Source organism: Haplochromis burtoni, unplaced genomic scaffold (assembly GCF_018398535.1).
Source record: "Haplochromis burtoni strain Fernald_Lab_line unplaced genomic scaffold, NCSU_Asbu1 Contig_29, whole genome shotgun sequence".
In the NCBI taxonomy this organism is placed as follows: Eukaryota; Metazoa; Chordata; class Actinopteri; order Cichliformes; family Cichlidae; genus Haplochromis; species Haplochromis burtoni.
This window is the reverse complement of record NW_024582390.1, coordinates 3,147,211-3,164,886: the sequence shown is the minus strand read 5'-3', so window position 1 is coordinate 3,164,886 and position 17,676 is coordinate 3,147,211. Positions and strand designations below refer to the sequence as shown.

General features: G+C 39.1%; 1 protein-coding gene across 1 annotated transcript; it reads right to left on the bottom strand.

Annotated features, from left to right (window-relative positions):
- Positions 1 to 491: 491 nt before the first annotated feature.
- Positions 492 to 16,169, bottom strand: col28a2a (collagen, type XXVIII, alpha 2a). Its single transcript, XM_042219221.1, has 36 exons — positions 15,902 to 16,169; positions 15,588 to 15,725; positions 14,756 to 15,330; positions 14,096 to 14,116; positions 13,886 to 13,945; positions 12,879 to 12,932; positions 12,140 to 12,184; positions 12,029 to 12,055; positions 11,903 to 11,947; positions 11,729 to 11,773; positions 10,765 to 10,818; positions 9,844 to 9,912; positions 9,690 to 9,758; positions 9,480 to 9,548; positions 8,053 to 8,121; positions 7,206 to 7,274; positions 7,008 to 7,076; positions 6,614 to 6,682; positions 6,431 to 6,502; positions 6,276 to 6,344; positions 6,122 to 6,193; positions 5,860 to 5,928; positions 5,676 to 5,744; positions 5,528 to 5,596; positions 5,344 to 5,412; positions 5,141 to 5,209; positions 4,909 to 4,977; positions 4,638 to 4,706; positions 4,469 to 4,549; positions 4,325 to 4,360; positions 4,202 to 4,238; positions 2,580 to 3,137; positions 2,199 to 2,494; positions 1,860 to 2,103; positions 1,043 to 1,219; positions 492 to 948 (listed from the first exon to the last, which is right to left on the bottom strand). Exons 2-36 carry the CDS (start codon positions 15,715 to 15,717, stop codon positions 941 to 943), a joined length of 3,672 nt encoding a protein of 1,223 aa, XP_042075155.1. The 5' UTR covers positions 15,718 to 15,725; positions 15,902 to 16,169; the 3' UTR covers positions 492 to 940.
- Positions 16,170 to 17,676: the final 1,507 nt, after the last annotated feature.

The following is a 17,676-nucleotide window of genomic DNA, read 5'->3' as shown; positions in this document are numbered from 1 at the left end:
TCTTCTGTGTTGTGCCATCCGCTTCGCCAGAGGTTGTTTGGTTTCCCCGATGTATAAATCCTGGCAATCCTCCTGGCACTTAATAGCGTACATTATGTTACTCTGTTTGTGTTGGGGGACCCGATCCTTGGGGTGGACCAATTTTTGGCGCAGCGTGTTTTGGGGTTTAAAAGCCACAGAGACCCGGTGTTTAGAAAATTCATGAGAATGTCATGAGGATTTGCATAATTAAGATTAAAGAACTGACCTCCCAGTCCATTGTTACTTCAGTGGGCTGGTTTCAGTCATTATGCAAATGTACTGTTTATAAGATCGGGGAAACCTGCAGTCAGAAGAAGCCACTTGGATGAGTGACGAAACCTTTCTCCCACAAAACGCTACGTCCAGATGAACAGAATCAACTTTTGTAGATTTACTTTCCTGGATGATTGAGAATGCATTAAGAAGAAGATCTGATCTGCAGCAGACCTCTGGAAGCAGGACACATGTAGTAAAACACCTTTGTTACTTTATTACAGCTGCCAGTTTTACCCATGTGGACACATTGCAATAGAATCAGGAAAAACCAACAGCAAAACACAAAAGTACTCAAAACACATATATCAGCATCATATAAAACATTTCACTAATGCTGTTTTACTCTAAATATATTCAGCATATATAAACTGCATGTCTGGGTGAGGTATAAGAATAATCCATAGAAGTTTAAGCCTAGGAAGGACAATACAATATCGCCGAGGTAAGAAAGGCTTTTTAATAAAATAAAAGTCAATCTGATTTTGTTTCTGTTAAACCAGGAACATGTCAGCTGTCTTTCTATTTATTAAAAATATTTTTGTGTCTAAGGCCAACTGTGACACAAGAGTCACAAGGCATCTCATTAAAATGAGGAAAGCTGAAGGTTGTAGAGCTGGACTCCTGGTGATGCTGTTTCCTCCTTTTATCCACCTGAAATGGACAATGAAGTGACAAAATGATACTCACAGAAGAAACACCAATGAACAAAAATGCACATTTACTGTTTAAAATCTACAGATTTTACCTCCTCTGAGCAGAACGCAAGTCTTCTTGCATTCATCTTCTGTTTCGTAACGGTTGCCATTTCCACCACAGCCTCCGTACCAGAACTGTGCACAAGCATTGGCCTGCTTGTCATAATACCAGCGTATGATATAGTCTCGGCAGGTGCCTTGGTCCAAGCTGAGGTCACAGCGGGGATCTAGACAAGGAAATGGTATGTGAGACACATGTTTACTAAAAAAAACATTTATGTGCCAGAAGAATAGACTTAGCCCTTTCCCGACAGCGCTAACGCTGATAGATTCAAGGTTTCTTAAAGTGTATAGTCAAAATTAGTTCTTGCAACAAGACATTGATACCAAGCTCATCAGCAAAGCTACAAAAGAAAAAAAAGGCTAAAAAGAAAAGAACCAATGTCTTTTAATGGCCCAATGGAAATGAAGATCTTGACCCTCAACTGAAATGCTGTGACAGGACCTTAAAAGAGATGTGTACAAATGAATTTCTGCAAATTTAACATACTGAAGAAAAACTGTAACAGTTGGGCCAAAATTCCAAAATGATGTGAGAGACTAATAAAGTTATACAGAAAACAGCTGCTTTAAGTTATTGCTACTAAACCTTTACAAGTTAGACTGCAATACTGCACAGAGTCCCCTGAAATCTTCCCTTTTCACGACTCTACTTTGGAGAATTTCCATGTACTACAACCCCACACTGCTTACAACCTTCTTTTTTTTTATTAACACAGTGTATTGATTTGCCTCAGCAGGTAATTTTCATTTAGTTTTTATGTTTTTCTTTCTGTGACATATCCAGTACAGGAGTGTGGTACTCACCTCCAGGCTGAACTGGAATCACCACAGGCTGTAACTGATTTGAGTTTGAGGAGGAACTTGAAGTCAGTGTTGATGAAGATATTCCAGATACAGATGATGATGAAGATGATACAACAGTTGTTTTGGACACAGAACTTTCTCTACCAGGTGATATAAATGTTGTTTTGTTGACTCTAGACAGATGCTTGTCACCCCGCACGTGAGCCCTTAAATCTAAATCTTCACCATCATCATCCTCTGTTACCTGTGTGAAACAGCAGCACAGTGTTTCAATATTGCAATAAATACATTTACTATAAATAACAAAGTATTATGTAATTAAAACAGTGAAGACGAGACCTGAACAGGAAGAGGATCGGCACTGATGGGCAGTGTGAAAGTGTCTCCACGGCCACGGCTGTTGGTGTGTCTATGGTTTTGGATTTCTTCTTCATAACTGTTCCCATATCCATATCCATTGTTTCCAAAAATGTAACCATTGTTGCCATAGCTATTATAGTTATTAGTAGTTGCTCCATTATTTCCACTAACACGAAGCCCATTGTTACCATTCCGGTGTCCATTGGTAATGTGATTGTAAATAAAGGCACCATTTTCATCTTCACAGAACTGGCTGACAAGTTTGGACTCCAGTGCTGTGGAAAAATGAAAGAAAAAGTGGGATTATTAGGCATTTTAAATCTCCTCACGATATTTAAAGTATCTGGCTTTGACTTTCACCTGTTAGCGTGTTGAAGTCATCAATGAGGTACACGTGTTCACTGTCTGGGTCTGAGGCTATAAGATTGAGTTCCTGTAAGAACTCAGCCTGGGTTGGATCAGAGGAATTGACAATTCCCAGGGCGTACATCTCAATGTTTGCAGCGTGAGCCTCCCGCACAGCTACATCAAGCTTGACAGGCTCTCGTTTGTCAGTTTGACCATCAGTGATGACGATGGCTACTTTTCTGACACCGGGGCGGGCGCTGAAGAAAGCCTCCTGAGTCGCCTTTCTAATTGCAGTGCCAGTGTAAGTGCCCTCTCCCATGTAAAGCATTTTTCTGATCGTCTGCTTGATGTCCTGCTTGCTGATGTAGCGAGCCAAGTTGAATTCTAAATGAACATCCAGACTGTAGAGGACCAGGCCAATTCTGGTGGCGTTGCGGCCAACTGTGGTCCGATCCACTAACCTTGTGACGAAATCTTTGATGATCTCAAAGTTCTCAGGCCCAACACTCTCTGAGCTGTCAATGACGAAGACAAGTTCCATTGGCCTTTCCTTGCACTTGATGCCACATCCTGAAAAGGTATAAAGTGCAGTTAGTACATGACTGCTTTATTGCACATGTGCAGTTTATGGGCAAAGGCAGACCATCAGCGGCTACTCATACTGGCACAATCTGCAATAACAATAAACCCTCTTAAACCTAGGAGTGTTGCTTCTGCAGCTGGTTGCTATGATGGCACCTGCAGTTCATCCAGTGGCCACTTGAGGCTGGCTCCATAACTGAGTCAGTCCCTACAGACTCAAATTTCAAAATAACCAACTTTACAACAAAAATATGCATGTTGACAGTCTGGTACAAACAGATTTTGGTCTTTAAAGCTAATTTTCCTCTTTTAGCTATTAAAATGATAAACAAGCTAGGGTCAGGCAACTTTATGACAAGTAGGTGTCGACTAGGCCACTAGCTAGTTCTTGCCTCAGCTAATACAAGTTCTCGTGGATTTGAAGTGTCAGTGGAATATTTTTATTCCAATTTATTCTGAAGATACCATGGCTAATTATAGTTTTTAATTTACTAAAACCCTGTTTAAGAAGTGTTCACTCCAGGTTTTGCGAGTGCAATTCTAGCATTTTCTGTTTTATCTCACTAGTGCATGTATACTGGATACAGATGATCTAATGCATTTGTTAAGCACTGCAGTCTTTACATGCACTTTGCTTACTAAACAGAATTGTATTAATTAACACCTCAGTACTTTAACCTGTCATCAAAACATTTTAATTTCTTGTTCAAAACATCCATAGATGTTTGACTAAGTTTAAACTAGAGGGGCACATACTGAGCACATCCTCCATCAGTGCCAATGTCAGTGCTCCGTGTTGCATTGTAAAGGCATTTAAAGTCTATGGTTTAGAATGCAGACATTCAAAAATACAGACAAACAAATGGCATAATCATATATTTTTTGGCTGCTGCTTTGGCAAACTAATAAAATACCAGAATGACAGTAATGAATTCAAAGCTCCTCTGCACACAGATTTAAAAGATTTAATTGCAGATTTTACTTTGCCACATTGTCTGTTTCTACACAATTGTTTATTAATCATTATTAAAATAGACAAGGCTCAATCTTACCACAGATTTCTTTGATCAGCTTAATAATTTCTTCTCTCTGAAAAATATGGAAAACATATGTCAGTGGAAAATGTTTTTACTTTTTTGAATGGCCCCAAAAAAATGTTGAATTACTGAACTTACAGTGAGGCTTGGTTCTCCCTTTTCTCCAGGCCTTCCCTGTAATTTGAAAAAGGATGAAAAACAACATTCACGTTTCAGTTTTGTGCTGTTAAAAACACATATATGAGTAATTTATTTACTCATTGTTATTTTGGTCTATTTTACCATTTCACCAGGGACTCCAGGATCTCCCATGTCTCCTTTTGTACCCTTTATCCCCCTCTCACCCTGTAGTCCACGATCACCCTATCATAACAGAAGAATAAATTATCAGTCAGAGACCAAGTAATCCGACATCAATAAAATATTTGAAAGCAGCATGTAAATTCATCACTTTTTCTCCAGGAGGCCCATCTCCCCGAGGCCCTCTAGGCCCAGTCATGCCTTGCGATCCTGGCTCACCCTGAAATTAGACTGTGTTATTCACTGAATCATACAGAAGAGATCCAAACTCAAGAAAGGTCATAAATTATTTTTGTGTTTATCCTGCGGCCGGTTTGCCAGGCAGTTCACTTGTGAAACATGTCAGCACCAATAAAATGCCGCTTCACTCTTTCATATACAAAAATGAATGAATGAATATACAAAACATATAAAAAACTTACCTTTGGACCTTGAATACCTTCTCCTTGAGGTCCAGTTGGGCCTGGAGGACCTGGCCTTCCAACATTGCCCTTAACACATAGAATTTCAAGTATATTAGTGAATCCATATTCTACACAAAGCAGCACATACATTAAATATGTTCAAAATACAACTTTCAATATTATAATTTGTCAACATTAGAATTAGCATGTAGAATTAAAAACAATTAGATCAAACTGTAATCGCTCTTACTAGTGGTCCCTGTAAGCCTTCTCCTGGCGGACCAGGCAAACCTGGCAATCCTCTAAACCCAATGTCTCCCTGAAAAAGACATGATAGTATAAAACAGGCATCCTTATACATATCAAACCCACCTCCCAAAAAACAGCGATGCAAAAACTATAATAACAGACTAACTAGATTATCCCAGAATCACGTAGCATGTAGGTACAAACCTTAGGTCCAGGAAATCCCACTCCTTCTGGGCCGGGCTCACCTGGTAGTCCTGGCTGGCCTGGAGCACCCTGGATAAAGTACAGAGATTATTCCAGTTTTAGCAACCTTGCACAACATTAACTAATTACAGAGTTGCAGGAAAAACATTTAGAAATTTGTCATGTCTTGGCAGTTGATACTAACCATAGGGCCAGGGATGCCTTGGCCTTTTGGGCCAGCAGGACCTGGTAAACCTGGATAGCCGCGATCACCCTGGTACAACAAATTCAACAATGAGGCCCAAACCTTTGTGTTTTAATCAGTGTGTCTAATAAATTAGGACTGCATTTACCTTTGGACCAGGTAGTCCATGGCCTGTTTCTCCAATAGGACCAGGTGGGCCAGCGGGACCAATATCACCCTGAACGCGAGACAGTTAAGTCTGACTACAGCAACAGTTTTTTGATGCATTATGTTGCATCAGACTACACTGGTGGATGCTTACCAAGATCAGTGTAAGGAGAAAATTTATTTACCTTTGCACCTGCTATGGACCGTCCCGGCTGCCCTGGCATGCCCTGCTGGCCTGGTATCCCGCGTTCGCCCTGGAAGGAAGTTGTTGAGGAACTTAAGATCCTATTCACACTTGTCTTTATTTTAACAACAAGTGTGCTGCCAACAACTGGTAGAAGACTCATTTTTTTGGCTTCGTTCAAAGTTTGGGTTAATGTGTATACACTATCACGGACGCTTTGTACCACAGTAAGATATTATCATCATGTTCTGTGAAATTCTTACTTTTGGTCCAGATGGTCCTGAGACCCCAGGAGGTCCATGTAACCCACGGATGCCCCTAACACCCTGGTCACCCTGGGAGTGAATACCAAATATATTTTGTGAGTAGCATTAAGAAAACTGTGGGATACACAAGACTACTGAATTATAAACATACCTTCTCGCCTTGAGTGCCAACTCCTTGTGGCCCCTCAGAACCTCTTAAACCAGGCAAACCAGGCTCACCCTAAAAGAACGAATGGGTTTATTCAATAAATAATAAGACTTTTTTTCATAACCATTGTTAAAATGATCAGTCAGATACTGCTTTACCTTCTGCCCTGGAGCTCCATCTTCTCCTGGCAGACCAGGCAGGCCACTCACTCCTGCCACTCCAGGTTCTCCCTGTAACAGAAGAATGTTTTCACATCCAGCTTTTGCTGTATTCAGTACTGTTTTATGCTGCTAGACCAGGATTAGCCTGACACACTTTGTTCAGGAAATGGCTTATCTTACCTTTGGCCCAGGTTCACCAACACCTGTCTCTCCTGGAGCTCCATGCTCTCCTGGTAAACCTTGGTCTCCCTTTGAAGAGAAGTCATATTCTAGTCATATCCTACCATGTTTAATTAAACTTAAATCTGAAAACTTAATATTTCAGATTTAATAATAATTCTAAATTTGAAATATTTTACCTTTTAATTTATTCATTTGTAGTAGTTTTAATTGTCTGCTGTCTCTGTTTGATAACTATGGCAAGCAGCTAAATTATTTTGTCCTGATATAACAGGACAGGGTAAAGTTAGTTCTAGACTGACCGGGAATCAAGTTCTTATCTTGTCTGCGTGACTAAAGTAAACAAATAAACCTGAATAATCTGAATATGCATCTTAAGGGTTTTTTAACAAACCTTGGGCCCAGGTAGACCTTCTCCTGGAAGACCTCTGACTCCAGGAGGGCCTCTTGGTCCTTCATTTCCCTGTACAATAATAATAATGATTCAAGGGTTATTTTAATGTGTGGTGCTACTGCATTCCAATTTCTCAGCATATGTGTCAGAACAAATAAAGGCAATCAAATAGCATTTAGATAAAGATGTCGCCCTGACCTTTTCTCCCTGTATGCCCACTGCTATTGGTCCAGTTGGCCCTGGCAATCCTGGTTGGCCCAGTTCTCCCTGGGAATAAACCACCATAATCATAAATACTTACTGTTAACATTCATGTGTTCACCCAGTGTTAGCTGTAGAAGAGAGGGTGAATGGATCCCTTTCCTCTTTTGTGATCCCTGAGATTTTTTTGTGCATTAAATTTGTGTCCTTTTGGTTTCCCTTTCATTAATAAAGATTTAAAGTTGATTTTGATTTCAGGGAATCACTATTGTTGCACAAAAGTATGCAGGCCCAGTCTCAGCCTCCCGGTGGGTTTTAGTTTGTTTCTGAAAATGCTAGAATTAGTATTATAGTGTATAGGAAACTCATATCGTGAGAAAGACCGTAAAGATCAACAGCAATGCAAACAAAAACTCATTTTTATTTTATAGATTACACTTCATCATATCCTGTACACACATACAGAATATGGTTATGTACAGTAAGTTCCCAGACTCATTTTATCTTCATATACTGTATTTTCACATTTGTTGTGTTTATCAACCTTTTTTCAGGTTAATAAATGTTTAACTCACAAGCAGCCAATGAAAGATTGTGTTATAGCTACCTAACTGTATAGTATATAGTGCAGCCCTGCTGTATGCACTACCGTTAACATCCCCACAGTAACCAGATGTTTAATCTAACGCACTCCTGTATTTTGCCTCACTCAGTCACAACATTTTTATAATTGTAGCCTAAAGGACTTCTAGAGTTTCCCCTTGTGGATTTCATTAGAGCCTTTGTTGTGAACAGTCTTTGTTGTTGCACTGAATTTTCTTAATTAACTTCATTTACAACCCACCTTTTCTCCTTTGATGCCTACACCCTGCTGTCCCCGCGGTCCCCTGGGCCCTGGCAGCCCTCGATCCCCCTGTAAACCAAAGTCAGGTTAATTCCATTAGTCAAGATTGGGTCACAGCCAAATCCCACTGTTTCAGTAAAGCATGGCAGGAGGGCATGTTTGCTCCTGTTGCTGAGTGATTCACAATGATCCCATGACCCAGGAATGACATGTTTTTGTTTGTTTGTCTTTCTGACAATTTTTGAGTGTACAATACTTTTATCTAAACTAGTGTTTGTTCATTTAAAAAATCTGAATGGAGAGGAGGTTTTTTCTCAATAGGATGGTATAGTAAAAAGTATAATCACCAGAAAGTCTGAAAGCGATTAAAACTGCTTGAGGACATTTCAGTGTTAATTCCCTCAACAAATAAAACTGCTTTTAGAATTCTTTACACAGAAACTTCAACAACTTTATAAAGAGAGTGTTGCTAACATTATTTTAGGTTTTTACTCTTACTCGGTTATCATACTGTTTTTACTTCGCTGTGGTTAGGTTGTTTTCTTTGCTGCTACACAGTAAGACCTGCTGTCATTAGTATTAACATGTCTTGCTAAGCCCTTGGTTGAATCCCAGCTATCTCTATTTGAATGAGACGTCTGCTGTGTGTTTTAAAATGCAGCATGTGGCAGCATGGGGAAAACATAGTTTTTAGGCTTAACAACAGAGTGTGTATACACGCTTGAGTGAACGCCTGTATTGTGAGTCAGTGAGCTGGAACAGAGGCTGATTTTGACAGATGTGTATCAACTAGTTACCTGAGACTGAATCATACACTCTTTGTTTCTTTTAGTAATGCTCGCTGAGGAGCTTATTTAATCACAATTTATGTCTTTGTAACCTTCAGATACAGCAAATGATTCATGGAATATTTACTGTAATAGATTTTGAAGTTGGTAATGATGAAAGTAGTTAGTTTAAAGATCATTATAATGAAGGCAGATTATCTGCAGCACTCATTTTGTCTAGTAGTGTAAGATCAGAGGTGTGTTTTCAGTGCCGTGATATAGAGGTGAAGCACTCTCAGATTAGTTCAGATCAATATTTTTGCCACATTTCTTATGGTTTCAAAATAGTGTTTTCCTCCTCTATTTGCAAGATTATGCAAAACTACCAGTGTCACATTTATCAAAAATTGGGGAGAAGTGGAGCATGGCTGAAGAAAGAACCTATTAAAATGGGCTTTGGTTCAGGTTTGTTTTTCCTCCAAAATCTGCGATTAATAAATTATATCTTATCTTAAATGCAATGTAGGACATTTGCCTTGGTGGAGGATACACTAATAATGTTTAATATTTTTTCAAAAATATCATTTGTCTTTCACTCGCCTGCCTTTTAAACACAACCCCAAATTGTTTTATTCTCTAATGATAGATTTAAAGAAATACCTTTGGCCCAGGAAACCCTTCACCTTGGGGTCCTTTTTCCCCTTGAACACCTTGTGGTCCTTGCGCCCCCTGTAAAGATAATCAGCGTACAATATAGCTAGCTGTAAGTCAAAATACAGACTTTCTTCAGAGAGCAGATCTCCCACTAACACCAACACTGACTTCACAGCTATAAAACTATAGCACAGACTCTGATGCTTCTGAACTTACAGGAAGGCCGGGTTCACCCACTCCTGGAGGACCATGAGGACCTGGTCTGCCCTGGAATCCCATGTCACCCTGAAGAGAAATATTAGTGCAAATTAGTCACCCAAACACAATCACGACGATCAATATTCAGAGGAAAGTTCATAACATGACTTGCTTTTGGTCCAGGAAGCCCAATACCAGTCTCCCCTTGAATTCCTGGAGGGCCGGATGGGCCCCGTTCACCCTGTATTCACAAACATATTATTTAAACAACGGTATGTTGGACTTGGAAGCATTAGCATATAGACGTACTGAACGACAATGTTTATATCTCTCATCGTTTGTTACCACTTAATTTAAACCTTTAGTAGCTTGGTTTCATTGTATGAAAAAGATGGAAAAAGGACTGAAATGTTTTATTTTTTCCTGTGTATAAGGTTAAGAAGGCCCAAAGGTCATTACTACATCAAAGGTGAATCTCAAAGTTGGGGTAATGGTAGCTGTTATCTAAAGATAAGAAGAATAAGCTCAAAATCATGTAATCACTTAGACTGTTTAATAAAGTCTCTGTCTACAGTTTTAACCTGAACTGATACAAGGAATTAATACAAAGACTTGTCTTACAGCTACTCGACTTGCTTGTGTGCTTGCACAAATTGCATAGGGACCACCAAGACTCCTTGTAATCTTTCCAAATGCATACAGGTCCTCACATGGTGAGACACTGAGCATACACAGACTTTCCATGTGTGTTATTAAGTGCAAGCCTTGTTGGAAAAGCTGAAGATGGTGTGGGCACCCCATAATCTGTATTTAGACACAGGATATGGGCCATTGGGAGAGCCTAGAGTGAGACTTTTTCATTATGTTTTTTTCCCCTGAGCTCCTGAATGGAAGTAATGATGGGGAAGACATTGGCTCATTGCCAAGTCTTCACGCAGGGGTCTATTAGAAGACAACCGGCTTCTGTGTTATAGAGTTATTACCGAGGTAGAAAAACTCTAACCTCTTGTTTATACTCAACATAAAAGGAAATGCAAAGGTCACAGCAGATGTGCATGGTAGGATAAGTAAAAGTTGTCAGAAAGTGGCAGACCTGCTTTCCCTGGGGGCCCTCAGGTCCCCTGTCTCCATGCGGTCCTGGTAAACCCTGGATAAGAACAGCATACGGTGACTGATCATCACTTGAAATATCACAATATTGTGGGTGTGCAGTTCAAATCAGTTCAAATGTTGACACAAACATTTGAACTGTTTAGTAAATGGAGCAAAAAACAGCGTTACTAAATGCTAATTGCTAAAGTGCATAACAAAACAAATTCAAAGGTAATAATCCAAAAGAATGCAGGACATGAAATGGTTAAGCACCAGAAAAAAGAAACTGACAGGATTTCAAATGAAGCTTATGTGTAAGTTTAATAAGGAAAATCTGTAATCACTCATCTGCCTGCTTCCCTGTCCCTATCTCTGCTGAACCTGGTCACTCACAGCTCTATCCAAATCTCCATCTTCATCTTCGCCGGCACCAGTGTCTAGACTCCAGGAGATCCTGTCTTTATTCCTATCACTGCAGGCATTCTGTTACGATGGGTTATCATTAACTAATTGCCAAATAGCTCAACTAAATGCTATATTTCAATAAATCATCTTCAATAATTCCCAGTGGTCTATCCTTTTTAAAACACACAAAGCATCATTTACAAAACAAGACACAAGTGAAACAAAGCTCAGGTGTGAAAAATCAACCACACCACAAACCTGTGATGCCAGATGATCACAGGGAAACAAAAGCAGCAAGTACAAACAAAACAACACAAAAAAATGATGCTTCATGATAAAATTAGGGGAAGAAAACAAACAGGTGACACTAAGGCATGAAGGCTACTACTGAACAAGATGACAAAGACAGGAGAAAATATGAGTTGCAACTAAAAACTGATGAAAAACAGTGATGAAGACAGTACCCACTGATTCTGAGGTATAACACTTTGCTGCTCTGTTTTGTCTGCTTATTAAGTTGCTTATTAAATTTATGTTAAGACACATGAGTTCATACTAACCTGCAGGCCTCGGGGTCCTCTTTCTCCTATTGACCCCTCAGGACCCTGAAACACATTAAACAACCATAGGAAACAGACCATAAACCCAATTACCATATACACAATTAGTAAAATCCATTAAATTGAAAATGTTAGTTAATATTAGAATGTTTAATACCAAGAGCAATGCCATACCCTGTCTCCTTTGATTCCTGGAGTGCCACATTCACCCCTCTCACCCTGCGCAGAAATTACAAAAACAGTTCAGGCTTCAATTCGCTCCAAAACATCCCACCACTGTTACTAATCTAAATTTCATACCTTATCTCCTCTGTAACCTGGTTTTCCCTGCAAATAAAAAATGATTGAGACGCCATGTGTGAACAAGTTTCAGAAACAATGAAGATGTTGATCACAAATAGTGTCATTTACCTCTGGACCCTCTCGCCCGGGTACTCCACTTAATCCTGCTTCACCCTTAGGTGGGATTAGAAACAGGTTTAGAAACAAAAATGGATACTTGTACATTATTAGTGTGTTAAAGCAATTCAGATAATAATTCAGAAATAATTTAGAAAGACCTCATAATCACTATACTTAATGGAAGCCAGTAAATAAAAGTTAAGATTAAGAAAGACAACACAGACATTTCATAGTTACAATGTAAATCAATACTAGCATATAAAGCAATGTTGGAAAGATGTAAATGTAGTTCTTAAACATTTTAATTACAAAGTAGCTCTTAATTACAAGACGTAAACATGGGTTGAAAGCTCTGCAAGCATTTATAGTCATGGAAAAAATGTCTGCTATTATACAAAATGCATGTTTATCATCATAGGCACTAAAGTTACCCTTATGAACCTAATTTCTTACCTGCTGTCACCAGTATATTAGAGGTAAGGAAGAGCAACAGCACAATAGTGATACACATATTTTTAAATACAAGGTAATATGAATATGAGGAAAATAAAATCGAACCTAATATTGAACCTTGTGGTACTCCACTGGACACAAGCGAAGAAGTGAATTAAAAGCACGAGTTTTGTAAGTTCAGGGAAGCCTAACGTCTTTTTGCAAAAGACGGAAGTATTAAGTAACTCATGAAAATTTCTGCAAGCTAAGAGCTTAACATTCAGAGCAGTCCACATATCCATCAAAGGGCACAAACCTTTTGCCCTTTAGGCCCCGGGGCTCCATCATCACCAGGGCGACCTTTCTTTCCCTGGAAAATGCAACAAAATCAAGATAGAGATTTGATAATTTGTTTTGTAAATTTTGCATTCTTGTTGCTGTGCACAAAATGACTTCAGCAGATAACACTATGACCTTTAACCTCAACCAAGTTGTTGCCGAGTAACCGTGTGGAAAAAGGTCAGGGACCTTTCTGACAGATCTGTATGATCGCTGAAAATATGAAACATGAAACATCTTGTCCACATGGCCATAGGTCATTGTTTTGAGCTGCACCTGGATAGTGTGTGTCAGTTACTATTCACCAGAAATCCCTAGTTTGTGGTAATTTTACCAATAAGAGCAATTATGAGAACCTCTTAGTCTGAGTGTAAGAATGTGAAGAATCTCTCTGTGGTGAAAGCACCTGGTCTCACAGTAGTTGTCAGTCAGTAATATGACTGTCTGCCGATAACTTGACCACGTTATCTGAGCAGGAGAAGGGCTTAAACTAAAGTTGTTATGAGTAAAATATGTGAGTATGTGTGTAGAACAGCTCAGATCATCTTGTGTAAGTATTCTTCTATCCTCGTCCCATTGACCATGGCAAGATTAGTGAGATTTACTATGGCCCAAGAATCAGTTTTACAGGAAGCTCTAAATGTGATGCTTCTGTCTTCCATGGGTCACATCCGATGTCACATTAGTATAATAACTAGATGAGGGTAAGTAAATATATTTCTCTTCAAATAGAAGATGAAAGTCTCTGGTCCTTTTTCATTAATCTTCTTTAAGATGGTGGGATTGAACCACCCATCTTCTTTGTTTGTGCAAATGCCTCTAAACTGCATTTAAAAAGCAAGCAATTATCCCGTCTGAACAACAATGACACAGCAATCATAACTAAAATATCAGGTTCGTATAAAATGTTTCTGAAATCCTTCTCACCGATGAGTGCGACACTTCAAAGAAAACGCATTGCTTATGGTGTATTTTCATACTTACTGCAGGCCCACTGGGTCCTCTCTCTCCTTTGTCACAAGCACATCTCTGAGCCACTGGGCACTTCAAAGAGCAGAGATACGATTATTAAACTGTGATAAAAGCCATTTTTTAACAGTCAATTAAATTAAATAATTTAGCTACTTAATGACATTTTATTGAATATCAAATATCTACAGTTAGTGTGAGTTAATATTTGTAACTTGTACTTACATCTTCATCAGCTAAACCAATCTGCAAAGAAAATAGAAATGGACTTGTTGTCAGTTGTACAAACATACTTCAGACACTTATTAGGTTTCTTCTGTTATTGCCAAGATGTGTTGTCTTGATTCAGCATAACGTACGTGTCTACATGCATTGGTTTTGATAAAAATTTAGGAAATAATGAGATTTTGGTATACAAATTTTAACTTTGCATTATCTATTAACTTTTAAAGTCCTTTAAAATGATGAGTTACAATGAGTGAATGAGTGTGTGTAATAAATAAAGTGGTCAGATGCAATGGAAATGGATATATGCACACCATGTATTATTCCACAGGAAATCTAACCGCCTTAACCCAATTATTAATTTTAATTGTTAAGGCAGTTTAATATCAACAGTAATACAATTAGAGATTACCAGACGGAAAAGAAAATCCTGGGGGCTTTTCCTTTGTGTGTCTTTTTAAAGGTTCGGGAGAAAGGCATAAATCCATAACGGACATGAACATCTTTCATTTGTTTTTTCCACAGCACTGTCATCACTTCATCTCTATAAGATTACATGAAGCTTGCATATCAATGTACCAACTCCCATTCAAAGCAAATACATCACTTTTCTTTTTTGTTTTGTCTACTGAGAGATGAGCTTTAATGCTAAATACTCACAATTTCAGTGGAGATTTTTTCGACTATGTTATTATCCTGTAAATTACGGAGAAAGACAGAAGCAGGGGAGCTGGCAAGGAGGCGGAGATTAGCAACATTGGCCGGCTCATTGGCTGCTCGGGTGATGCCCAAAGTGAAGAACTTGATGCCCTGGTTTTTGGCTTCAGCAACAGCAGAGAAAATGTCAGGGTTCCTTGGGTGGGAAACACCATCTGTAAGCAGCACTGCTACTTTGATGCTGTGGGGGCTGGATTCTTCCAGGTAAATCTTGGTCATGTTGGTGATGGCGTACGTGGTGTAGGTGCCATGCCCAATGTAGACTATTGGGGCTATTTGGGTCTTGAAATTCTCTGCTCCTCTCCAATCTCTGAAGGTCTGCTCTGTGATAACGTGGCTGCTGTACTGCAGCAGAGCAACTCTCAAACTCAAGCTGCGTCCAGTCTGCAGCCGGACACCTCGGAGTCTGTCCACCATGTTCATGGCAAACTGCTTTTCATCCTCATGATTGTCTTTTGCACTCTCAGAGCTGTCCAACAGGAAGGCAAGTTCCAGGCTACAGTCTTCATCAAGGATGGCTGTGACCACACAGAACAAGTTATCTGATTAACTGATTGACTGCAGTGCATCTCAATCAATTTGATGAGAAAATGCTGCAATTTTTGTAACAAATCCAAAAATTTATATTGAGAAGATGTAAAAAGTTTTGCAAAATCAGTTGGGGTTATGGATTTGTGTTTCTTATTTTGTTGAAATATACTGCTTAAGTTTTGAGAATGAAGAAATATTAATGCATCACTTTAAAAACTGTCTTCTTTATTCATTTATTTCTTACCTTGATCATTGTAGATATTTGCAGCAAGAGGTTTGGCTCCAGAATTCTTGATGGTTTTCCTCGCTTGGTAAAAGTCTTGGGCCCATATGCTGGAAAGTGCTGTGGCCAGCAGCAGTGGTGTAAGAAACATCCTTGCCCCTTAGAGAATACAGCAACGACAAATTAAAGTCAAAATTACACTGTACAAAAGAGGTCTTCACATCAAATCAGAGTGTAGCAGGTTGTTTTTTGGAGAAATCAAACTCTTAAATGTGACATTTAGAAAGGTAGTAGATCTTTAAAAGTATTAAGAGACTTTCTTCACATTGACTTACAAGCCAGCTTCCTGTGCAATTGCTGCAGTCAGTCCTGTTTTCGGAGTCGTGAAAAATGCAGAATTAAAAAAGGCAGCAGGGTGGGCAGAGGACCAGCAGAGGACAACTAGCACCGTGGGTTGCACTTCATTGATTGTGAAGCAGCAGTAGCGTCAGTTCTGCTGGGAGAAGAGACTAAGAGACCCTCAGACATTCACTCCTCCTTTATAAGGAGGCACCGACAGACCAGATCCAATGGAGCAAGGCCAACACTCCTGCGCTTGCCTGAGGCAAAGAGATCGCTGAGATATGTTTGAAAGAGTGAAGCAATGTAGTGCATGTTTGGTGAACTTGGTATTTTAATGACTACAAATTGAACTACAGAATAACACAGAATTATATTCATCATGTTAAGTAATGGATTGAAATCATTATAGTTACAGAGTTTAATTAGCTGCATTTAGATTCTTCTATAATCATTAATGTCATTAAACTCACTATAGTTAAATAGCGTTATGTTAGATGCTTAATTCTTTGTATTTGCTGTGAGCTCGTAAAATTGGAATGGTTTTAGTGATGTTTTTGTAATTAAATTCCATAAGGGTGTGGGAGGTTCAAAATTTAAAGGCTCTAAAGACAAATTCCTCGTCACCTTCGGTCTCACTGGGGCTTTGGAATGACCATAACAGTGCTGCCTGTGGAAAAATGGGTTAAAAGGTCCAAGATTTATGTTCGCTTAAATGCCAAGCAATGAAAACCAGTGAAGAGGTGCAAAAAGGTGGCAATCAAATAGAATTTTGATCCAAGTATTCTCCACAAAGAAAGATAGAAAGATTCTGCTTAACTCTGCTTTTATTTGTTTTTAAATGTTTGTCCAATGCTGCCCCTGTGTACCTCTCTGAGCTTCTTCATCCATACATACCTTCCCGGTCCCTCAGGTCGGCAGACCAGCTCCTCCTGAGCATGCCCAGGACTAATCGTAAGCTCAGAGGGGATCGGGCGTTTGCTGTGGCAGCACCAAAATTGTGGAATGAGTTGCCTTTACATGTTAGACAGGCACCTTCCTTATCTGTTTTTAAATCACGTCTTAAAACATATTTATTTACCTTGGCTTTTAGCACAGCAGGACTTGTTGATGTCTCTTAATATGTTTCTTATTAATTATATTATTTTTAATTTTAAGATATTTTATATGTAACTTAAACTGTTTCCTCTCCGTTTTATATTTGTAGCACTTTGGTCAACATTGTTGGATGTAAAGTGCGTTATAAATAAAGATGCTACGCTATGCTATTCAGAAGCTTCAAATAAAGCTTAAAACCTCCAAGTGAGTGACAGGCACTTCAATTTTCAGAAAATAAATAAAAGGAAACTGCAGGTGGTATTTCACCTTCCAGACCATGAAATATGACCTTATGATATTGCAGAAGCAGAGGTGACCTTTCATTGTGCTCCTGGTGTGGTTTAGAGATGAGGACGGTTCTTGAGGATTCACAGAGCATTCTGCCTGCTGTGCTTAAAGTGAAGAGGCTCTGTATTACAGACCTGCAGGCTAGGAGTAATTAGAGGAGACTTTCTGACACAAAGGAATGCAACACTGAATGATGGTTTGGAAAAAAACACACACACTGCATCTTTGGATTATGACAAATGACAGCCTATCAGTATACTTCGTATGTAGGGTGTATGACTGTAAAGTTCAGGTGTGGTCAAAATGGATTACAAAGAATTCGGTCGATATTTCTGATCTGCAACTGCTTATCCAATGAATGTCACCAAATGGCCTGGCGAGAAAG